At 44.0% G+C, this 25,880-nt stretch overlaps 1 protein-coding gene across 4 annotated transcripts in view; it reads left to right on the top strand.

The window, feature by feature from the left end:
• The first annotated feature begins 4,558 nt into the window (after nt 1-4,558).
• The window catches only part of inpp5a.1 (inositol polyphosphate-5-phosphatase A), a 276,218-nt gene continuing 254,896 nt past the window's right edge, over nt 4,559-25,880 (top strand). Inside the window, exon 1 of one of the 4 annotated variants that reach the window (XM_031905069.1) lies at nt 4,559-5,182. In XM_031905069.1, the coding sequence (XP_031760929.1) occupies nt 5,108-5,182 (75 nt within the window). In that variant the 5' untranslated portion in view covers nt 4,559-5,107. 4 annotated transcript variants of the gene reach the window in all.

Here is a 25,880-nt window from a genome sequence, read left to right as displayed (position 1 = left end):
ATGTACTTCAGAATTCTCCCTGTTTGTGTGAAGGTAGCCAAACATGGGGTGATAATAAAAAGGGCGAAGTCTGCAGGGTGCCAGCCAACAAGCCTGCAGGAAATCAGACAGATAGCAATTGGCAGGTTTGATTTTTTCAATTGGATGGAGGACCACATCTGCCGCAATAGCGCATCTCAAGTTGGGCATGACGGTAAAAGATCCATTCATTTGGTGACCTCCAAACAAACATATGTTCACATATATAGCCAGCTTTACTGCCCCTTTAAAATAATAGCGGAATACATTGCTGTAATACCAAGTTCTACAAGCAGAGGGCCTTTTTCTAGCTGTTCTTTTTAGAGGTGAGGAATTCTGGGAATTGTAGTTCAGAAACTAAACTGTGCTATAAACAGATTATATGCTGTAGGTGACTATTATTAAAATTGTAAAAATCATTACTGGCTACATGTGGCGTTTAGGCTGTTTCTGAAAGACAACTCCCAGTAGTCCCACAGCAAAGGAACTCAGGAGCAGGAGGGGTATCTGGGAGTTGTTGTTCTGAAAAGTTGGCATCGCCTGTATTTAGTATAGTACATGTGTCAGGGGTATCAGGACAATCAGCAGGGGTGTAACTACCATACAGCACACCCCATGACTGCTTGGAGGCCTGGACCATTGTGGGGTCTGCTGTATGTTTCCCCCTCCCCAGCACCTTCTGCTTCTTTAAATTCCCTGCCTGCAGCAATTAAGTGAGCAGGGGAAGGTAATGGCAGCATGTTTGAGTTTGCCTGTCAGTGCCAGGGCCTGAGGTACAACTCCAGCCAAGGCCCTATCTGCAAGGAGTCTTCCCGAGTCTGTGTGGGTTCATTTTGGTACTTTGGTTTCATTTTTCAGTTTTGGTCATTCAGGAAGGTTCATTGGTTCCAAATAAAACTGACCCAATTATGTGTGACTTTAATTGTGACCTTAGACTGTAAGCTCCACTGGGGCAGGGACTGATGGTAATTATATGTTATTATTACTCATTTATATAGCTCCAGCTTATCCACAGACCCTTTGATCATTCCCATCAGTCCCTGCCCCAGTGGAGCTTACAATCTAAAATCCCTATCACATTCCCATCAGTCCCTGGCCCAGTGGAGCTTACAATCTAAGGTCCCTATCACATTCCCATCAGTCCCTGGCCCAGTGGAGCTTACAATCTAAGGTCCCTATCACATTCCCATCAGCCCCTGGCCCAGTGGAGCTTACAATCTAAGGTCCCTATCACATTCCCATCAGTCCCTGGCCCAGTGGAGCTTACAGTCTAAGGTCCCTATCACATTCCCATCAGTCCCTGGCCCAGTGGAGCTTAAAATCTAAGGTCCCTATCACATTCCCATCAGTCCCTGGCCCAGTGGAGCTTAAAATATAAGGTCCCTATCACATTTCCATCAGTCCCTGGCCCAGTGGAGCTTAGTCTAAGGTCCCTATCACATTCCAATCAGTCCCTGGCCCAGTGGAGCTTACAATCTAAAGTCCCTATCGCATTCCCATCAGTCCCTGGCCCAGTGGAGCTTACAGTCTACAGTCCCTATAACATTCTCATCAGTCCCTGCCCCAGTGGAGCTTACAGTCTAAGGTCCCTATCACATTCTCATCAGTCCCTGGCCCAGTGGAGCTTACAGTCCAAGGTCCCTATCACATTCCCATCAGTCCCTGGCCCAGTGGAGCTTACAATCTAAGGTCCCTATCACATTCTCATCAGTCCCTGCCCCAGTGGAGCTTACAGTCTAAGGTCCCTATCACATTCCCATCAGTCCCTGCTCCAGTGGAGCTTACAGTCTAAGGTCCCTATCACATTCCCATCAGTCCCTGCCCCAGTGGAGCTTACAGTCTAAGGTCCCTATCACATTCCCATCAGTCCCTGCCCCAGTGGAGCTTACAGTCTAAGGTCCCTATCACATTCCCATCAGTCCCTGCCCCAGTGGAGCTTACAGTCTAAGGTCCCTATCACATTCCCATCAGTCCCTGGCCCAGTGGAGCTTACAATCTAAGGTCCCTATCACATTCCCATCAGTCTCTGCCCCAGTGGAGCTTACAGTCTAAGGACCCTATCACATTCCCATCAGTCCCTGCTCCAGTGGAGCTTACAATCTAAGGTCCCTATCACATTCCCATCAGTCCCTGCCCCAGTGGAGCTTACAATCTAAAATCCCTATCACATTCCCATCAGTCCCTGGCCCAGTGGAGCTTACAATCTAAAATCCCTATCACATTCCCATCAGTCCCTGCCCCTGTGAGCTTAAAATCTAAGGTCCCTATCACATTCCCATCAGTCCTGGCCCAGTGGAGCTTAAAATCTAAGGTCCCTATCACATTCCCATCAGTCCCTGGCCCAGTGGAGCTTAAAATCTAAGGTCCCTATCACATTTCCATCAGTCCCTGGCCCAGTGGAGCTTAGTCTAAGGTCCCTATCACATTCCAATCAGTCCCTGGCCCAGTGGAGCTTACAATCTAAAGTCCCTATCGCATTCCCATCAGTCCCTGGCCCAGTGGAACTTACAGTCTACAGTCCCTATAACATTCTCATCAGTCCCTGCCCCAGTGGAGCTTACAGTCTAAGGTCCCTATCACATTCTCATCAGTCCCTGGCCCAGTGGAGCTTACAGTCCAAGGTCCCTATCACATTCCCATCAGTCCCTGGTCCAGTGGAGCTTACAATCTAAGGTCCCTATCACATTCCCATCAGTCCCTGCCCCAGTGGAGCTTACAGTCTAAGGACCCTATCACATTCCCATCAGTCCCTGCTCCAGTGGAGCTTACAGTCTAAGGTCCCTATCACATTCCCATCAGTCCCTGGCCCTGTGGAGCTTACAATCTAAGGTCCCTATCACATTCCCATCAGTCCCTGGCCCAGTGGAGCTTACAGTCTAAGGTCCCTATCACATTCCCATCAGTCCCTGCCCCAGTGGAGCTTACAGTCTAAGGTCCCTATCACATTCCCATCAATCCCTGCCCCAGTGGAGCTTACAGTCTAAGGTCCCTATCACATTCCCATCAGTCCCTGGCCCAGTGGAGCTTACAGTCTAAGATCCCTATCACATTCCCATCAGTCCCTGGCCCAGTGGAGCTTACAGTCTAAGATCCCTATCACATTCCCATCAGTCCCTGGCCCAGTGGAGCTTACAGTCTAAAGTCCCTATCATATTCCCATCAGCCCCTGCCCCAGTGGAGCTTACAATCTAAGGCCCCTATCACATTCCCATCAGTCCCTGCCCCAGTGGAGCTTACAGTCTAAGATCCCTATCACATTCCCATCAGTCCCTGGCCCAGTGAGCTTACAGTCTAAGGTCCCTATCACATTCCCATCAATCCCTGCCCCAGTGGAGCTTACAATCTAAGATCCCTATCACATTCCCATCAGTCCCTGGCCCAGTGAGCTTACAGTCTAAGGTCCCTATCACATTCCCATCAGTCCCTGCCCCAGTGGAGCTTACAATCTAAGGTCCCTATCACATTCCCATCAGTCCCTGCCCCAGTGGAGCTTACAATCTAAGGTCCCTATCACATTCCCATCAGTCCCTGCCCCAGTGGAGCTTACAATCTAAGGTCCCTATCACATTCTCATCAGTCCCTGCCCCAGTGAGCTTACAATCTAAGGTCCCTATTACATTCCCATCAGTCCCTGCCCCAGTGGAGCTTACTATCTAAGGTCCCTATTACATTCCCATCAGTCCCTGCCCCAGTGGAGCTTACAATCTAAGGTCCCTATCACATTCCCATCAGTCCCTGCCCCAGTGGAGCTTACAATCTAAGGTCCCTATCACATTCCCATCAGTCCCTGCCCCAGTGGAGCTTACAATCTAAGGTCCCTATCACATTCCCATCAGTCCCTGCCCCAGTGGAGCTTACAATCTAAGGTCCCTATTACATTCCCATCAGTCCCTGCCCCAGTGGAGCTTACAATCTAAGGTCCCTATCACATTCCCATCAGCCCCTGCCCCAGTGGAGCTTAAAATCTAAGGTCCCTATCACATTCCCATCAGTCCCTGCCCCAGTGGAGCTTACAATCTAAGGTCCCTATTACATTCCCATCAGTCCCTGGCCCAGTGGAGCTTACAGTCTAAGGTCCCTATCACATTTCTACACATTGGGCTCAGTTTTATCAGGAGCCAATAAACCTACCTGTATGTTTTGGCGTGTGGGAGGAAATGGAGCTTACAATCTAATGAAGGAGGAAACAGGAACACTGACAAAAAAAAACTAAAAACCCAGGCAAATGTTACACATTCTCCTATTTGTACAGTCTTGTCATTTAGAACGCTGCCTGGTTGCTAAGCACATTGGGACCCTAGAAACCAGTCATATGCAAGCTGAGGAACTATGTTGCAGGCCCATTGCCCTGAGGTGGAGGGATTGAGGCAAGCAGTATGGCAGCCCTGATTCCTATAGCTGCTGAATGTATTAATAGCTGCTACTATTGCCCCTTCCCTGTCCGTACTAGCGAGTAGCGGGCATTGCTACTCCCCCCCCCCCAGCTCGGCTTTCCCCACACTGAAGGCATCGCCGCTTTAAACGCGGAAAGGGGCGGGGTTAGCCGGTGACGTCACGGGAGCAGCTCCGGTCCTTGTGCCCCCGGTCAGTCCCCCGGCGCTGCAGGAGGAGCGGAACAGGGTACGGGATACGGAGCTCACGGAAAGACCGAGGCCGCCGCTTGGCTGGAGCTTGTCTCTGGGGATACCGCCCCCCCAGCAGCCCTGTAGGCTCCTCCCTGCCCTGCCCCCTCCCGGGGAGAGAAACTTGCAGAGCTCCTGGCTCAGGCAGCAGTAGCGCGGAGCGGCGGCACAAGGAACTTTACCCGGGGCTGGCACGGCTATGGCTGCGGGCAGACGGATGTAGGAGAGCCGGGGGATGAGCAGCGCACACAGGCACCCAATGAGCGCTCCGCTGCCGGCACTGATCCCGCACTGCTGAACACTATGCGCTGCCACTAAGCCGAGGGGGCTGTGGTAGCCCGGGCAGCTTCTCTACTCGCCGCTGTCAACTTGCCCCTCTGCCCCCGCCCCCCCCCCCCCCCCCGCTCCTTGCACTTGTGTTGCCCCCGTATCGGTACCCGCAGGCACCCAGCCGGGCTTGGGACATTATGGCGGGGAAAGCAGCTGCTCCAGGGGTCGGGATCCTGCTGGTCACAGCCAACGTGGGGACACTGTTTGATGATGTGAGTACCAACTACTCCCTCCCTGTCATACTGTATTGTGCCTACGGTGCGGCAGCTGGCTCCCATGGGGCTGTGTTTGCACCCACAGTGGCACAGCTATGCCTAAAGGTGTTAGTGTCGGTACCCACAGTGGCACAGCTATGCCTAAAGGGGTTAGTGTCGGTACCCACAGTGGCACAGCTATGCCTAAAGGTGTTAGTGTTGGAACCCACAGTGGCACAGCTATGCCTAAAGGTGTTAGTGTCGGAACCCACAGTGGCACAGCTATGCCTAAAGGTGTTAGTGTCGGTACCCACAGTGGCACAGCTATGCCTAAAGGGGTTAGTGTCGGTACCCACAGTGGCACAGCTATGCCTAAAGGGGTTAGTGTCGGTACCCACAGTGGCACAGCTCTGCCTAAAGGGGTTAGTGTCGGTACCCACAGTGGCACAGCTATGCCTAAAGGTGTTAGTGTCGGTACCCACAGTGGCACAGCTATGCCTCCCTGTGTTAGTGTCAGTACCCACAGTGGCACAGCTATGCCTAAAGGGGTTAGTGTCGGTACCCACAGTGGCACAGCTATGCCTAAAGGGGTTAGTGTCGGTACCCACAGTGGCACAGCTATGCCTAAAGGTGTTAGTGTCGGTACCCACAGTGGCACAGCTATGCCTCCCTGTGTTAGTGTCAGTACCCACAGTGGCACAGCTATGCCTAAAGGTGTTAGTGTCGGTACCCACAGTGGCACAGCTATGCCTAAAGGTGTTAGTGTCGGTACCCACAGTGGCACAGCTATGCCTAAAGGGGTTAGTGTCGGTACCCACAGTGGCACAGCTATGCCTAAAGGTGTTAGTGTCGGTACCCACAGTGGCACAGCTATGCCTAAAGGTGTTAGTGTCGGTACCCACAGTGGCACAGCTATGCCTCCCTGTGTTAGTGTCGGTACCCACAGTGGCACAGCTATGCCTAAAGGGGTTAGTGTCGGTACCCACAGTGGCACAGCTATGCCTAAAGGTGTTAGTGTCGGAACCCACAGTGGCACAGCTATGCCTAAAGGTGTTAGTGTCGGTACCCACAGTGGCACAGCTATGCCTAAAGGTGTTAGTGTCGGTACCCACAGTGGCACAGCTATGCCTAAAGGTGTTAGTGTCGGTACCCACAGTGGCACAGCTATGCCTAAAGGTGTTAGTGTCGGTACCCACAGTGGCACAGCTATGCCTAAAGGTGTTAGTGTCGGTACCCACAGTGGCACAGCTATGCCTAAAGGTGTTAGTGTCGGTACCCACAGTGGCACAGCTATGCCTAAAGGTGCTAGTGTCGGTACCCACAGTGGCACAGCTATGCCTAAAGGTGTTAGTGTCGGTACCCACAGTGGCACAGCTATGCATCCCTGTGTTAGTGTGCCGGTACCCACAGTGGCACAGCTATGCCTCCCTGTGTTAGTGTGTTGGTACCCACAGTGGCACAGCTATGCCTCCCTGTGTTAGTGTGCCGGTACCCACAGTGGCACAGCTATGCCTCCCTGTGTTAGTGTGCTGTGGCATACCTAGGTCTCACAATGATACTGTCCTGATGCCCGCAGTGGCACACCTAGCTCTTACTATGGCGATGTGCTGTGCCTACAGTGGCACAATTGGTCTCTGTGTTAGTGTGCTGATACTCACAGTTATACAAACCTGCAGGAATGCAGTGGCAAAACTATGTATCACTTTGTTACTGTGCTGTCAGTGCAGTGTTTCAACTTTCTATGTTACTGTATTGGGGGCCAAACTAGTACAACTATGTATCACTTTGGTACTGTGCTGGTGTCCACACTGGTACAAATGTGTCTCATTATGGCACACTTGTGTCTCACTATAGTGCTGTGGCAGTGCCTACACTGGTATAACTATAGAACTTTGGTGCCCACACTGGTACGACTGTGTCTCGCTATGGTACTGTGGCAGTGCCAACACTGGTATAACTATAGAACTATGCTGGGGCATCGACTATCACAACTGGTCTGACTTTGTTACTGTTTTGGGGGCAACACTGGTACAACAGTGTCTCAATATGGTACTGTGCCAATGAATGCCTAAGGCAAGGAGGTGTTTTGTTTTGCGGGAATATATTAAGTAAGCAATGTAATTCCCCATTGAAATATCAGTGTGCTTTCCTTTATTATACCAATGTGGGCACTGCCACAGTTGATAGAAGTACAGAAAAGTGCTGGCGCCCACACTGATACCACTGTGTATGACTGTGGCAGTGCCCACACTGGGATAGTTCTGGAACACTGCTGGTTCCTCCACTCATCTCACTATGGTGCTGTGCTGGTGCCCATCCTGGTACAACTGTGTTTTCCTACGGTGCCACTGGCACAACCCTTGGTGGAGCTCTGTTGGTGCCCACACTGGCTCAGATTTCTACCCCTTGAATTAAACTCACAATGGCATGTATGTAAAAGGGCACAGATTGTTGTTAAATATGTAAATAAATATGCACACAAATGCCAACGCTATGCCTGCTCAGTAACCAGATGCACAAACACACATGCACACAACACAGTGCCCAGGAAACACACACACATAAATACACTATAAATGCCACATATATCTGTTCATGCTGTGCTGCCTGCGCTCAGGAACTGAATAACACACCTTTTACAGAGCCACACTCAGTGTCTGCATGGGTTATACACGCTCTGATGCCCACACCGGTTGTGCTCAGGAAGGAGAGAAACACACACCGTGTCTCCTTGCTTACACTGCCTGGGGCAGAAATACAGTGGCTGTGTTGGTTTAGTAGTGCTGTGTATCATTGTCATAGTGTGGAGATACCCATTCTGCTCCCCTATGAAACACTGCTTTTAGCATCTGCAAAGTCGCTTATACAGTAGTAGCCCTCATAGGCACAGTCTCTGACTCTCTAACATAATACAGTTTGGCATTTTTGGGGAGCTGGGAGTTGCAGTTGCCAAATTCAAAAGTAGGGGTAAAATTTCCACCCAGGTTACAGGTAACTGTGGATTCTGGGGTTGGCCGTTCTGCAGCAGCTGGGGCCTTGCAGTTTGACTGTCATTTTTGTGCAGCTGGTAATCATATATATACTGTGACTTTGACCTCTTTATATGCAGATACATACATATGGAGGTGTGGGATGCATTATCCAGAAAGTTCAGAATTACGGGAAGGCGAGTCTTTCATAGACTCAATTTTTATTACGGTACCAGGTATCGAGATCCAAATTACAAAAAGATCCCTTATCCATAAAACCCCACCTCCCATGCATTCTGGATAACAAGTCCTATACATGTGTGTGTGTGTGTGTGTGTGTGTGTGTGTATGTGTGTGTATATATATATGAGAGATAGATATGTTTCAGGTTCTCCCTTTTATACTGAGTAGAGCAAGAATAAATGATCTGCAGCTGAAACTACAACTCCCAATGCACCTGGTATACCAATATTTGTGCAATTAATATATTTCCATGAACATGTTATATATCTACAGAATTGCCTGCCCTATAAAAGAAATAGGTAGTGGGAATGTCAGTGTTTGGGGGGGGTAAAATGCAAATAGCAGCTTTTAAACTGAAGGGTCTTGGAGGGTGCTGGGAGTTGTAGTTGAAAGTTACGGTAAAGAGATGTTGACCCCATGTTGCCTTTCAAACTATACCACAATTGTAGCCATTCTGAGAAAAAAAATATTTTTACCTCTTTTGGGCCCCAAAAATAGTAGGGTGCAGGGCATACCCCCCATGATAGGACTGGAGGCAACTGCATGTCTGATGAATCTGATACACGCAGGACTTTGGCTCCAGCCGTGACACCATAACAATTTACAGTTAATTCTTGTGGCCGGTGGTATTTTCAGCATCTCTTCTGCATTGTGTCCTTCAGAGCTTTGTTTTGTTGGTACAAGTTATACGCGCTCAGGACATTTTTTAAAAAATTGCGGTGTTCTGGTGTGTGAAGCTGTTGCTGAGAATCGAGCCTCCCACGTTGCGGAAGACACACACACACACACACACACACACACTGGTGCACGTGATTATTGCTTAAAGGTAAAGTAAAGAAAAAGTGGGTAAAGATTCCAGGGCAAGCGACTAAATATACTCCAGTAGCAATACATTCTGCAGTGTTTGTGCTTGAATTGATGGGGTGCAATTTGCCGAAATTTGGCTTTCTTCTCGCTACTGGCAGTGCAAGATCTGGCTCCTTATCTGCCAATAACATTTACTAGTCTTTTCCTGCCACTGAGCTGGTTGCTGGCTGACTCCCAATCAGTTGTAGTTAAAACCAGCTAAAAAGGGAGTCATTTATCTCCACATTTTCCAATTGTTTTCAGTATTTCTATTTTGCTATCTTTCTTATGAGAGCTGGGTGGCGACATTTGTACAATTACATATTTTATAACCACTGTGGTGTTGCTGCCCCTGCCTGACTCAGCTCTCTTGGCCCAGTCACTTTGCTCATTATTCCTATTAAAGGGTTAGTTTACCTTGTAATCAGGCTCCTCTCATATTCTTATTGAAGTCCCTCATTAAAACCATTGCCTTCTTGCCAGACCCTAGCAACCAGATAGCTGTTGAAATTCTAAATTAGTTAGCAGCTGAAAAAAAAAGCTAAATACATTATAAAAAAGGCCAATCACAAATTGGCTTAGAATATCTCTGTAACCATCATACTAAAATGTATATACTATACATTTTAGTATATACTTTTCAGTATCTGACTGATCTGGCCAAATAGATATGATATTTTATGGCCACCTTCTAACAGTGCACCAAAAAGTGGGCAACCTGGAAAATTGGTGGATAAAGTTTTCAAACCTGGCAGACTGATGAACTGACCGATGTCTATGGCACAATGATATTTGTAAGGATGCCATCAGTGGGTGCCAGCGCATAGGGGTAGCACCCAGTCTGCAACTAACATACTGTTTGTATAAAGGGATATAAGCAGAGCCCTATGGCTCCCAGGAATAACCTTTTTCTTTTCTTTTCTATCCATTTTAGCAAGTTTTTAATTATTTAGAAGTAAAAGTTATATCTTAATTCTAACAGGTGTGCCAGTTTTGTTTCTTTTGTGTCTGTAACACGATATACTATACCTGTAAATCTTAAATACTGTGCACCCTAACAAAACTACTGTAGTGCGAGGTTCCCTACACTCTGTATATAACCTGTGCCAATATCTTTATCCAGTTTTAACTGAATGTTGTAGACAATGGCATTTTAAGACTAGTTGCATTGGCCTTGGAGAGAGTAAAGGTGGCCATACACGGGCCCTTTCTACATGCCGATATTGGTCCCTTAGACTGATTCGGCAGTTTATCAGCCCCTGTATGGGCACTAACGATGGGCCTGCCCGACTGACATCTGGCCTGAAATCGGCCAGATCTCGATCTTAGCGTGTATGGCCACCTTAAGGAAGGAGGTTCTAACAATCACCAGCCTTGGTTATCAGAGCAGGTGCATAGCCAGTGAGATGGGCACTTAGTAATTTTTGTGGGCACAGTTTTGCTGTGGATAATCCCTTGACCCCCAAGTTGTCGGCTCCTTAGAAATCCAGCAGGCATTCATATGCAGGAAATGCAATTCATTATGTAAAACACATGAACAGTCATGCTGTGGGCTTGGAAAATACGTCTGTGTTTATTTAGTTAATGGTAATGATGCTGCCTCTCCGGGACTTAAATGTGTAATTGATTTTTGGCAACATTGTGCTATGGCTAGAACACAGCCATTCTGCCCACATTATGCCAATTTGAATTTGCTCCAGCCCTGCCAGGAATAAAATACTGATGTAAATGTAAGGTTAGGTGATACCTTTTATTGGCTAACTGAGTAAATAAAAAGTGCAAGCTTTTGGAGCACCCAGGCCCCTTCGTCAGGCAAAAGACACACACACACAAGTCCTGGTTCATATGATAATTGCTTAAAGGGAAAGTATAGAAAAAGGGTGTATTTTGCCTGACGAAGGAACTGGGTGCTCTGAAAGCTTGCAAAGCCAGAAAAAGGTATCGACTAACATTACATTTTCTGCATTTTTTCAATGGCTAACATGGTACAACATCTTAAAACCATGAGTATATAATTTACCATGTTTTTATTTTAAGTTCAGTCATTCCTTTAAAAATAAACCATGCCTCTTGGGTAAATTTTTCCTTTAATCTTTGGAGAGGGTACTGCTGTACAGATGTTTGTGTATGAACTGTCGCTGCCAAATGGCGGATAACAGTTGTGGCCAAGTTGCCCCTTGTCTCTGCTCCTATTGCTGTTCAACACCAAGCGCTGGTGCACATCTGGGGGTGAGAGGGGGACCGCCACGCAAAACAGGAGGGATCAATAATTCATCTGCACCATTTGGCTGCCACATGTCTTTTAGGCCCATGTGGCTTCCATTTCGTAGCTGTTGGAATCCGAAGAACTCGCTGCATTTATTTTCCTTACAACTGAACCTCTGGCATTTGAGCAAGCGACCTCTTCACCCGTGGATGCTTTGTGGTCCATGGGGCTGAAATACAATCCCTATATTGGCATCACGTGTACAGGTGGATTAAGGGTTTACAGGTGGTGGAACGAAGGCCAAAATGACCCATGTGTGGCCCTCTCTTTTATACCTATATATAACTGTCAGCATCCCCACTGCCACCTTCTCCTACAGGATGCTGGGATTTGTAGCATCGTAAAGGTTCCAGATTGGATAGTCAATTTGTTTTAACAATAATATGCTCTTACTCGGTTTCATCCCCTTTAGCCCACTTCCCCTGATGGCCGAATACTCTATAATTATAGTATGTCTTTATATATACACATTTTTCCTGTAATTCTCTAACATATTTACTTGCTCTTGCGAAATAACCTTTTAACAATGAATTGTGTGCTATGGGTCACTCACCGTCATCACAAAATCTCGCTCTTCCACTTTGCTATTAAAGGGTTTAAAGGGTTTACCTACCAAAAACATTAGGAAGGGCAAATAGTTATTAGGGGTTTAAAGGAATGTCTCAGTTTCCCATTCGAGTAATCTCTAACATCTGATATGTAAGGTCTGTACATGGAAACTGATTAACCCTTTTGCTGTCCTCCGGTCCTGAACTTCCCATTGCATGCTATTGGTGCCTCGGCTGCCGCTGCAAAGTTCATAAATTACTGCCTGCAAACAAAGTGTAAGCTCCTTTTTTTTGCCCAGCAAATAAAAGCAAGCAATATATTTTTTTCCCAAAATCTTGCCTAAGTTAAACGACAGCTCCTGTATATAATAATAAATACAAATAGGGAAAATAGATAAGACTCTGGCTCAGTATCGTCAGTTGCTGACCCTCTGACTCTGGGAGAGCGCTGTTGAGCTGAAAGCATGTTATTAGCAGTATAAAACTGTTAAGATCTCTGAAACCATTAATAATAGAAAATTACTGTAAATTGCATAAGTGCTCAGAGGAGCATTCTGAGTGAGCTTACATAATTTCTTCTGGCTTTAGGTTTTCTTTAAGGATCTAAGTGTACTATAATGGGATCATGCTACAGAGTGAGCTGTAGTTGGCTTGCAAAAGAGTTGGTGACCCATTTAGGGCTGCGATTGCATTTCTGTACTTGCGGTAGTAACACTCCCAGCATTGGGTACTGAGAGATGTAGTTCATAAACAAACTGAGAGCAACAGTTTGATATATATGTTTTGTACTTGTACCAGGTATTGATGCCTAAAGGCCTGGCAGATGTCACTCTTGTATCCATGATATATAACTCTAGGTGCCCTGCTTTTATCTGCAGGTACCTGAGCTGCATCACCTTAAAAGGAAACCTTCCTCTCTTACATGCCCATGTTTGTCCTATCCCCAGCCTGACATTCAGTTTGTAATATGATAATACAGGGACCTGCAAGGAAAAATGCTCTTTTGGATCTGGTAATAACTAATAATACCAAATTCATCTCTAGCATTTGCATTGGGGAGCATTTAGGGACTAGTTATCGTAACATGGTTGTCTTTGAAATGATGCTACAGAGACAACTCTGTAATGGAGTAACTAAGACAGACATGCAAACTTTGGCAGTGTAAGGGCATCTCTTCAGTATATTTACTGGAAAAGGCTTCTTTCCAGGGTTAAGCACAGAAGAAAAATGGAATTTCTTTAATGTGCTTTTTCATGTCGGTAAATTCCCCTTGCAAGCAGGGAATGTTGTCACAAAGCAAAACCTTTATGTCTTAATAAAAGTGTTGGGTACTGAAATACATTTCAAATCACAGTACTATGAGTTTGTGCATGCATGGTTTTATGCTTATTAGATCTTGCCGGACTAATATGATTGCCTTCCATTAGGAGGTGAGCAGGGACCTAGACTCTGGAATGGCAGTGGATGTCATCTACTTTGCTAAAGCTTTTGATGCAGATGCAGATGGTTACTGGTTAAACTAAAGAATATTGGCTTGGAGCATAATATTTGTACTTGCATAGCACTGACTGAAGGATAGATTACAAAGAGTGCTGGTAAATGGAGCATTTTCTAATTGGACCAGTGTTGTTAGTGTACTGCAGGGCTCTGTCCTTGGCCCTTTGCTTTTAACTTGTTTATTAATGACCTGGAGGTGACTGTTGAAATTACTATATGTATTTTTGGTGATGATACTAAATTGTTCAAAACTACAAGGTCCATGTGGGATGCTGCCATTTTGTAGAATAATCTGACTTAAGTGCACTTTGTTAGAAATAATTTTGGTTTTGTTTATATTTGTGTGAGCTATACGCTAAATGGTAGTACATTGGGGACATCCTTAGACAAGAAGGACCTGGGAATTCTTGTGGATAACAAGTTGTTTAACTCTAGACATTGTCACTCGGTGGCTACTCAAGCAAATAAATTGCTGCTGGAGTGGTTGAACTTCATGGACTTAGCTCTTTTTTCAACCCAACTTAGCTATGTAACTATCAGACGTCCTAAATATGTTAAGCAGAATTTTCCAGTGTTAACCACAGCTGGGTGCTCCTGTATTGTAATTTGGAACTGTGATGGAGCAGCCACTGGTTCTTTACTTTACACTAGGGGGCTGATTTACTAAGACACAAATTCGAATCCGATTGGAAAACGAACATTTTGCGACTTTTTCGTATTTTTTGCAATTTTTTCGGTGACTTTACGAAAGTTGCGCAAAATCTGGCGATTTTTTCGTAGCGTTAAAACTTGCGCGAAACGTCGCACCTTTTTCGTAGCGTTAAAACTTGCGCGAAAAGTCGCGCCTTTTTTCGTAGCGTTAACTTAAAAGGCGCGACGTTTCGCGCAAGTTTTAACGCTACGAAAAAATTGCGATTTTGCGCAACTTTCGGAATGGCTACGAAAAACTCATGTTTTTTCGCGCAAATCGTATTGGTAATGAAAAAGTCGCGTCAATTTTCCGAAAAAATCGCAAAATACCGATCATTACGAAAAATGTGCCCCTAGTTGTACTTTTCCAGCTAGCTGTATATTAATACTGATTTTTATTGAGTGTGTTTTTTTTTTTTTTTAGCAGTTCCTTGGAAAATGGGCACAGACTGTGCCCGGTGTTTCCATACTTTGACTCAGTTTCAGTAAATGGGACTGATGAGACTAAATTGTGCACTGGCACTGTTGGGTAGTGCCAGGGAAATTGCTGTAACCTTGTAACTTTGGGAGCAGCATCCAGAAAAGGGCGAGATATGTGCTGAGCCTGTCCTATAAAAACTGGTGATAACCAGGCCGCTACTTATTTAAAGTGGGTCAGCCCTTACTTTACGTTAACAAGGTCAGTGCTTGAAGAATTAAATTGCCTTTTGAATATCTTTTCCAAATCCCTAATTGCTGCTCTATTTAGATATTAACATGACACTACTGGGTCACAGTTATATCTAAATCTATTCCTATAGGAGTGGACCTATAGCTGCAGGATCCAAGAGACTGACGGTCATTTAAAGTATATCTCTTCAAGTGGCAGATTCCCAGTGGTTCCTCCTAGGCTGTCACCGGTTCCTCAGTCTGATGTCACCAATGCAGAATAGCGTGAACTTGTCAAACATATAATAAAAATGTTGGGGGCAAAGAAAACCTAGAAATAGAAATCTCTTACTGCAGCATCCTGGCACCAATATGCCCCTGTGGCAAGGGATTCATATAGGGATTTGGTCTTCAAGTTGGGGTTTAGGTAAGTGTTTAGGGCAAAGGATTTGGTGATTATTGGTAACCTATGAAATGAAGAACTTTATAAACATAACAGCACAAAAAACACATACAAGTATGTTTTAATAGAATATAAATGTCTAAAAGATATAAACAATATTAATTCAGATTACTGGCAGCTGTGATACCAGTGAAGTTGTAGTTCTTTCTAGTTGTATTCATTTTTAGGGTTTAGTTCTCCTTTAATGTTGCTTAAGCCATAATTTATATTCCTTCTCTTCCTCTCCTATATTACTTTCTCTTTACAGCCATCAAAGCAAGACTGAAGACTAAACGAGGTAGCTGAAACAAAGGAGCCATTGATAACATTTATTTTAGAAACATCCTTCGTTCTGTTTATTCCCTGGCCCCTGATGTCATACAGCTGTTGCATTTCCTTCCCTAATAAGAGCCTTGTTGTAAATGTTATCTACATAGACTTTTGTAAAGTCACACTCATTATCTATAGTCTAACCGTTCTAACAGTTCTTTGTCTTGCCAAGTGACCCCAGTAGCTATAGTGCAAGGGTGGGCAATCTATAGATCTTCAGATGTTACTGAACTGCAGTTACCACAATCCCACTAGAAGAGGGTTCTATGGGTTGCAGTTCTATAGTATTCAGAGGCCTACAGGTTGCCTGTCCCTAGCTATAGAAGTAGACTGTGGAAGTAGTGTACTTTGGAGGTGCACACTTTCCTGGCATAAGAATGCTGAAGTTCAAGACTGGTTAATAGCAATTGGTGTATTTTTTTTTTAATTAGTAGTCCATAAATGTATTGATGCCTCATTATAGAGTCAGACCCTGGGGGCAGCCCCATAGTTTTGGATCCAGTGGCTTCATTAATGGCTTTGTTTAGTTCTGTTCAGGCAGTGAATGTGGAGGAGCAAGCGATCCTTGACTTCTAGGCATGATGCGGCTTGAAGTGCAACCCTAACAAAGATCTAATGCTTAATAAAACATTTCTCACAATCAGCCACTCCCGCTGAGATGTAATAATGGCCCATTTATTGTAATTGTTTTGAATGTTCACAAATGCTCCCAGTCATGTTGCAATGGGCGTTATTACCTTCTCCTGACTAGCAAGTCTAGTTAGGATTCTTTCCTACAAATTCAAGCCAAATATGAAGCTTTTGACCCTGAAGGAAAACATTCAGGAAAGTTCTTGGAGTTTTTCCTAATTAAACAGACTTTGCATCATCTGGTCCAGCTTTGGCTTAGCCCTGAAAACAAACAGCCGGGGGCTGGATAGATGAGAGTCAAAGATCCCCCCACCCTTTTTTTGGGAACCAGCACAGAGGCATTATCAAGAGATTCCCTACAGATCCAACAGTTTGTTCCAATAAGATCACATTGTATGGTACAAGGAAAGCTGTTGCTCAAACTGCCAGCACCCTGACTAGTCTTGGGGTTATGGCACAATGGCTGTTTTCCTGGTGTTTTTTCCCCATGTTTCTTTCCCAGAGATAGGTCTCTGAGAATGCCATGCGGACTGTGCTGCCCATTATCAGCTCACCATGTGTATTGCGCCCATGCCTACTGCCCTGCCTGTTCAGTAGCAAACTATATATAACCTAGTTTTGGGGGGGATAGGCCTGTTTAATCATGGACACAGAAGTTATAGTTGTTCCACAAGGTGCATTGTTTCTTACATTTCAGGTATAGTATCTTGGTAATTCCAAGCTCTTCCATACCACAACCATAGTTTGCTTAAAGCCTGTACTGAGAAATGCCACATATAATAATCTATATATATATATATATATATATATCTATATATATATATATATATATATATATATATATATATATATATATATATCTATGTATATATATATATATGTATATATATGTATGTATATATATATATATATATATATATATATATATGGTATTGGACCCCTTATCTGGAAACCCATTATCCAGAAAGTTCCGAATTACGGAAAGGCCATGTTCCATAGACTTCATTTTAATCAAATAATTCACATTTTTAAAAATGGTTTCCTTTTTCTCTCTAATAATAAAACAGAACCTTCTACTTGTAATTTTTAACTAAGATATAATTAATCCTTATTGGAGCCAAAACAATCCTATTGGTTTAATTACTGTTTAAATAATTTTATTATAAGACTTATGGTAGGAGATCCGAATTATGGAAAGACCCCTTATCTGGAAAACCCCAGGTCCCAAGCATTCTGGATAACTGGTCCCATAATTTTTTTTTTTTTTTTTTTGTAATGAGCGCAGTTCAGCAAGAGTATTTTGGAATTAAGTGTGTTTAGATTGGCTCGGGTCTTGCTATTCTGTTCCCATGAGTATCACGTTGGCCCTATATAAATTTATAAAAAAGGACAGTCACAATCAGTGTGTGTAAGGATTAACCTTGTGAGCATATGAGGAGAGCAGTATTAAATTGCAAAATATTCATCCCCTGTAGCACAAATGGCTTTTCCTTCTGCGCAAGTGAAATGAGGACTCCACTTTTAATGTAGTAATGCATTTGTAATGCTCTATAAAACTAAGGCTTCTCTGCATGGTGGAAGGATTATTTATTTAAAAAAAAAAATCTTGCAGAAAAGCATTGAGTACATTATGGAAGGTACATTAGCATTAAAATGTCATTTAAATTACAGGATTCCTTTAAAAAAAAAAGAATAGCAGGAGTGTGAGTCCCTATACTATCAAGACTCCGCACAGAGCTGGGCTAAATTTAGTCGGAATATTTTATGCCAGTGGCTTGCTGTGATAATCTGAAACAATATAATGGCAACGTGCTATGCAAATATCCTTACGTATACCTGAAAAGTGCAGGAGTCTTTCAAGAAATCAGCCTTTTCATCTTAAGTGCAACCAACCAAATGGACGTGACTGATGTGGCACAACTGTGGGTCTCTTTTTGGTGACCTGTACCCCTGGAATTAATACTTTACTATCATATTAAGTGGCCTATTAAAAAACAAAACAGGAATAAACATATATAAATAAATACAGATATGGGACCCATTATCCAGAATGCTTGGGACCTGGGGTTTTCCAGATAAGGGGGCAATAATTTGGATCTCCTACTTAAGTCTGCTAATAAAATTATTTAAACTGTAATTAAACCCAACAGGATTGTTTAAGCTCCAGTAAGGATTCATTATATCTTAGTTGGGATCAAGTACAGGTACTGTTTTATTATTACAGAGAAAAGGGAATCATTTAACCATTAAATAAACCCAATAGGGCTGTTCTGCCCCCAATAAGGGGTAATTATATCTTAGTTGGGATCAAGTACAGGTACTGTTTTATTATTACAGAGAAAAGGGAATCATTTAACCATTAAATAAACCCAATAGGGCTGTTCTGCCCCCAATAAGGGGTAATTATATCTTAGTTGGGATCAAGTACAAGGTACTGTTTTATTGTTAGAGAGAAAAAGGAAATCATTTTTAAAAATGTGAATTATTTGATTACAATGTAGTCAATGGGAGGTGGCCTTACCGTACTTCTGAACTTTCTGGATAATGGGTTTCCGGATAAGGGGTCCGATACCTGTATATAAATAAACATTACCCTTTTACATCTTTCCCTTAAGCCGCCATTTAATGATGGGCTGTGTGCTCCCTCAGGGATCAGCTGACAGGAAGTAATGCAGTTCTAATTGAAACAGGAAGTAGTGTGGGAGTAAAAGGCAGAACTTTTGTCCAATAATAGTACTCAAAATGGGAATTTTCTGTTAGGGATTACCCAATGGCACATACTACTAAAAAAGTGTATATTTATGAAAATAGTTTATTTAGATAAAGCAGGGTTTTACATATGTTACATTGTTCAGGGGTATAGTTTTCCTTCTCCGCTGCTATAACGAAGTTGGGCGTGGATTTTCTCTTTTGCAGAAACACCTGCCCATGCAGACCCATAAAATTTTCATGTTTGGTTCATGGCTGCAGGCAAACCTGTCGGATCAGTGCCATTTGGCTAAGCATACTTCTGTATATGCCACAAGTGGGCCAATCTGTAGAAAATGGCTTTTTTGTCAAGCGGGCCTGGTCTACAGTTTATTGCCCATTATACATCGTAAGGTGGCCATACACAGGTTGGTACTGTACAGTATATGGCCAATTAACATGGGTTTAAGGGGCCCGTGCAGTTGGGCTAACATGTTGTGCTTATGGCCACCTGTCTACTGTTGCTTTGGCTGTGTCCCCTCTTCTTCCAATGCACCATAAAAATCCTGTGTCCAACTGACATGCCAACCCATATCCATGGCATAAAGATATCAGTCAGGATTGTCACTCCAGCTTACATGTACCGAATATTGGGCATGCTTGGCCAGCTTGAGTGCATTCCCTGTCTGTGCAATATATTTTTGCTGGAGGATAATTTAGCCTTGATTTGTTCTTGAAAGCAGAACTGCTCAGCATTCTTCTACTTTACCTTACTGGAACTGAAATGAAAACATGCTCTTGGAATGGTAATGGTTTCATAACCTGCCCTGCATTGTTCCTTGTTAAAATGAAAGCTATAATTAAATTACCTGAGAAAGAGGGTTTGCAACATTCATGAATATTTATTGAAAAGTTTTAATGTCTCTTTGGGACTTGGTGACACACGGTGCCGCGGTGCAGCAAACCTGTCTTGCTTTTTTTTTTTTTTTAGCACAACAAACAAGAAGTAAAACCTTACCCAGCAGTTTCTAATTCCAGGCTGAGATAAGAACACATCTTTTATACGAAGTACAGATCTAAAGGTGGCCATACACGTGGCGATCCGACGATGTTTCGTACGACCATCGGTCGCACGAAACATCGTAAGATCTGCCACACACCATTCAGGGCTGAATCGGCAGGTAAGGAGGTAGAAACAATAGGATTTCTACCTCCTTCTGCCGATTCAGCTCTGAAGGGAGAATTTTGGTCAGGCGCCTTCTATGGCGCCCGATCAAAATTTTCAAACTTGTCCGATCGGCGAGTCGTCCGATATCGGCAGCTTCCTGCGATATCGGTCGACTCGCCGACATGCCATACACGCACCGATTATCGTACGAAACGAGGTTTCGTACGATAATATCGGTGCGTGTATGGCCACCTTAAAGGCCCCCAGACATTTATTTTTGCTTTGTGTTTGTGTCTTGGAGATATTAAGAACTGACTGTATAATTGTTTCCTTTTTGCTTTGTTACCCCCCCCCCCCAGCTGCTCTTAAAGTTGTATTTACACTTATGAGCTTATTTATTTTGATATTGTTAACATAGCCCCCTGCACTTTACATAGATGTTACATCATTTGCATCAGCCCCTGTCCCAATGGAGCTTACAATCAAACGTCCCTATCTTATTCACACACTATGGGCAATTTTACCAGAAAGCAACTTTCCTCTAAGTTTTTGTTCTCTTCTACACTCCAAAAACAATCTACCTTCAGCCCTATCTCCTACCTACCCTAAAAATCTCCAGTTTTTGCATTTAAAGCCACAATAGGTTTTCTTTATTAAAAATTGCTATAATTAAATTAATCTGTGTCACGTACTGGCCCTTGGGCTAAGTGCCTACCCCAACTATCTACAGCAGAATCTATGGAAGAAACATTTTTCCCTTAGGGCAGTGGCTGGGGCACTATAAGGAGACCAGGATGCTACTTTATAACCCTTTGCTTTTGCATCTATTTATGGTTGCAGCTGGAGGGGGTATACTTCCCCTTTAATGAGCTATTCCTACTAGACAGGAATTAAAACCAGTTTAACTAAATCCAGCAGAAACAGACTATTAAAATAATTGCTGCTTTACCCCTTGACCCTTGTATGGGAATGTATTGGTTCTGGCGTCTGAGCACTAAAACTGTCATGTTACGAGAGACTGTTAGTGTTACTGGTATAGTGCCAGCCTTCTGGGTATTTGTGTCAGATGCCAGCAGCTTGTTTATGCTATCCTTGCTGATCCCGTGAGCTTTTGGCCTGAAAACCTTTCTCAGCCCCATGCCAGTGGAGGCAATGTCAGACTGGCGTTATGGGGACTGCTTCTTCTTTCAGTTGTTTGTAGCCCCCAAACGTTTACACCAGGGGTGCCCAGACTTTTTCTCCTGGTGATTGACTTTTGACTCCTCCCCGCGTACATACACGACGCAGCGTATGTACTCATACCCAATAAACGCGCCGCATTTCCCATCTACGACACAGTCCACCAGAAATCAACGGGGGATTGACTGGTGGACCTCAATTGACGTTTTGGCCACCCCTGGTTTACACTCTTTTACACTTTTACAGTAAAATTATTGTTATAGGAGTAACAACTGAGTAACAATTGATTCATAAGTGAATTATTGTTATAAAGTATATCCTAATGAGCCAGTAAACCTGCCCATGAAACCAAGGGCAGGTTAGTTTGTCCAACTTTGTGCTATGATAATGGGTCTTCCCTACATATGTTTTTTAGTTTGCCTTCTGTCATTTGGTAGAAGTACAGGAGCAGCGTGACATTCCCTCTGACACTTGGCTCAGACGGTTTGTTGCTGAAGGAGCCCAGGGGAGAGCAACAGTCTGGCAAGAGAGCAAGGGGCTGGAATAAACATGCCATGGCTGTCCTCCCCTGTACACTTGCTCTGAGAGCTTCCAATAATCTGTTACTCGGTTTTGTGCATCTTTATATCAGATTAGCAGCTTCTTCAGTAGCGTTCCCCTCTCCCTTTAAAATGCTATTAAAATTCTTTTGCTAGTGGCAAGGTTCTCCCTCTCTCTCTCTCTGGAGCGCAGTTAATCTAGGGAATGGCAGCAAATGTCATTCGTGGTCAACTTAAATCCAGGCGGGAGGGGGGGAAACCCTATATTCCTTAATGCTAACTACCCTAAAGCTGGGCATCCACTGTAAGATACGCTTGTTGCTATCCTGCTGGGCCAAACACGGATGATTTCATCAGATATTTATAAGGGGCCAAGGGCAACCATGAGGTCTTCGTCTGACAGGATTTTCCCGTCATTTTCCTTTACCCTTTTTGTAGCAATTCTCTCTGGTACAGAGAACATTATAGACAGATAGTAGATGATCTTTTTTTTCTCAGAACAAAGGACATGATGCCACTTAGAACTGAGAAACAGGACTTTTACCCAGCGCAGGGCAAATGGTACTTTACTGTGAGGGCTGTGAGACTGTCCAGCTGGGACAAGAGGGGCTCCGAGGCCTACAAAATAGCCATGGCTGCCAATACCAGTGGAGATGCTCTTTGTATTTTGTGTGTGGTTGAAAACATTTGAACCTTGAGTCTTGTAAGATTCCACCCACACGTTTGTTTTTGTAGTGTGTATTTATTTTTTCACTAGCTAGTGATCTTCCACAGAGATGCTGGCAAGCTCTCACACACACACACTTTCACTCCCCCCCTCAGTTACGTTCTCTCTTTCATGCATTCCGTTGCACTACAGGAAGTTCTGTTTGTCTGGCCGACGTGTTTGTGACTCGCAGATCTTGTTGAGCATCGCACACTCTTTTAAAGGGCCTGTTTGCTAAATATATTTCCTAAATGTAGGTCAGCATGATGAGACTGTAGTTGACAGACTTGAAACAGCAGGCGCTCCGTGGGGGACGCGGGGTTCACAAGTCAGCAGCATTTCTCTGGCTTCTTGGTATTCTCTGTTGGATGAAGTTTGTGCTTTGTCCCTATGACATTTATTATTCAAAGGAACCTTAAAGGGATACTGTACCAGTAATTGTGGAAAATGATCATGCTAAGCAACTTTCCAATATATATAAATATATATATATATATATATATATATATATATATATATATATACGTTAAAAATTGCAAGTGTATTTGCTACTAAAAGCAGTGTCTGTTTTTCCCTTTCTGCACTCCTGGTTCTGACTGAGCAAGACAGAGGGATTGTTAATCATAGGGCTTTTACAACATAAGTCAGAACAGCTAATTAAAAAGCAAAGAGACATACTGCATTCAGCCCTAATTAAAGGTACAAATATCTTTGAAACCATTGAACTTCTTTAATGACAGATTTGTTTTGGGATTCGGCAAAGATTCGGCCTTTTGCAGCAGGATTCAGCAAAGATTCGGCAAAGATTCTGCCTTTTGCAGCAGGATTCGGCAAAGATTCTGCCTTTTGCAGCAGGATTCGGCAAAGATTCTGCCTTTTGCAGCAGGATTCGTCAAAGATTCGGCCTTTTGCAGCAGGATTCAGCAAAGATTCGGCCTTTTGCAGCAGGATTCGGCAAAGATTCGGCCTTTTGCAGCAGGATTCAGCAAAGATTCGGCAAAGATTCAGCCTTTTCCAGCAGGATTCAGCAAAGATTCGGCCTTTTGCAGCAGGATTCAGCAAAGATTCGGCAAAGATTCAGCCTTTTCCAGCAGGATTCGGCAAAGATTCTGCCTTTTGCAGCAGGATTCGGCCGAATCCATGCTTCTGGGAAACCAAATCCGGATCCTTAAAATCACATGACTTTTCATCACCAAACATGGAAGTTGAAACTTTTTTACAAATTAGGATTCGGCTTTGGTTTGACAATCGCCCAAATCTTTCACAGAGGATTCAAGATTCGGGCGAATCACAAAATAGCGGATTCGGTGCATCCGAAATTACTACCGAAAAAAATTGAATTATTTGATTAAAATTGAGTCTATTGGTGATGGCTTCCCATCATTCTGAGTTTTCTGGAGAGCAGGTTTCCGTGTAGCAGATCCCATATGTGCCTGAGAAAAAGAAAAAAGCTGCCCTAGGAACTGTCGCTCTCCTTCTTTGTATGAAAATGTAAAATACCGTATGCAGATTCATTTTATGCTCCTTAAAAAGCAATGAGTCTGTGAGCTGCCCAGCCAGTATGCTGCTTTATGTATGCAGTAGGTCAGATCTGTGGCTGGATCAGCAAAATACATATATCTGTCACTCAGCAGTCTGCTGCAGATAGCGTGGAAGTCATTAGACGCAGGAATGTCAACTAACTTCATGCCATCTGTGCGATATTGGTCAGGCCTGTTCTGCCTCGTTGTATAAAGTTCCCTACCATTTAATCATTTGCCACTTAAAAGAGGCAGCCGGTGTCGTATTCTGTCTTCTTTGGAATTACCATAATGTTTGTATTAACTTTAAAAGCAGGTTTGTCTTGATTTTTTTTTTTTTCGTTTTTAACACAAATCAGTGCCTGCAGCCTTGAGGGGAAAAAAATGTATATCCCCCACCCCTCAAATGAGTCCCACATTCAATGCAGTTCTAGGCCACTTTTTTTAAATTTGAGATTGCATGCAGGATCTACACTCTTATTCTTTCTTGTGCTTTGTATTGGGATTGGTTTTTCTATCTGGTTTACTTGTATATGTGTTTTTACCACTGTCCCTGATGTCAAAGTGGTCTCGCGTTGATTTCCCCCTAGTTCTGTACAGATTAAAGGTGGCCATACACGTTAAGATCTGCTCGCTTGGCGAGGTCGCCAAGCAAGCAGATCTTCTCCTGATATCCCCACCTACGGATGGGCGATATCGGGTGAATTTAGGCTAATTCTGTTGTTTGGCCCTGGGACCAAACAATTGAATTAGAACGCCAGTATTAGGCACAGTCGATTCGTTGGTGTTGTCCCCAATCTGACTACATTTTTTAACCTGCCCAATTGATATCTGGCCAATTTCAGGCCAAATGTTGGTCGGGCAGGCCTGTTGATTGTGCCTCTACATGGGCCAATAAGCTGCTGAATCGGTCTAAGGGACCAATATTGGCAGCTAGAATCGGCCCATGTATGGCCACCTTTTAAGGACTGTGTCACATCTGACATTTTGGCTGCCGTGGAGTGCCTCTCTGTGTCAGGACACGCTTTGAATCAAGCCCTGGTCTGCGTGCTGAACTGTGCCAACTAATCCTTTCAGCCACTGGGGCTATTGGAATTGGTGTGGGTCAGTTACCCTGATGAACATATTTTACCTCTCCCTGATGCTCACTCCTCTTCCCTCCTCATCCTGTTTCTGTGCACTATTCCCAGTTCCTTGACCCCTTTGTGTCGACCTCGACCGATTTCAGCCTGCCCCAACCTCAGCCTGTTTATTGGACTTTCGATGCTGCTCCCTAAGTTTTCATTAAACCTTACCTGCACCTTTTTGTGGCGTCCGGACTCTGTTCTGCTATTTATGGTTGTACACCAGGTTACCCAGCATACAGGCTTCCTTTTACTTGTTTGTCCTCTGGGTCAGATTGGAACGCAGTGCTTCCTATTCAAAAGAATAAATCCCTGTTGGTCAGTGCAGAGGTTCTTCTAGTGATAGGCAGGGGCAAAGGATTTCTGTGCAATGGGAAGCCATGACATGCAGAGACTCTTGTTGACAAAGTGCACATAGTAAGTTAGTTATGTTTTATATAGATATAAATGGTTGAACTTGATGGACGTGTCTTTTTTTTTCAACCTAACTGCTGTTTGATCCAGAGAAAGCCTTCTGAAGCCTTGAAAGGGGAAAATGACTGACTCCAAGACAGCAGTTGGACCAGTCCTTGGATCAACTTTGTACTAAGAGCAATTTTCAGTAACCCCTACTTAAAAAGCCATTTTGAAGCTATCTAATATATCGGATTCAGCAGGAGAATTCCGCAGTTTCACAGCTCTCG

This window comes from Xenopus tropicalis, chromosome 7 (assembly GCF_000004195.4).
Source record: "Xenopus tropicalis strain Nigerian chromosome 7, UCB_Xtro_10.0, whole genome shotgun sequence".
NCBI classification, from domain to species: domain Eukaryota; kingdom Metazoa; phylum Chordata; class Amphibia; order Anura; family Pipidae; genus Xenopus; species Xenopus tropicalis.
This window is presented reverse-complemented; position numbering and strand designations above follow the sequence as displayed.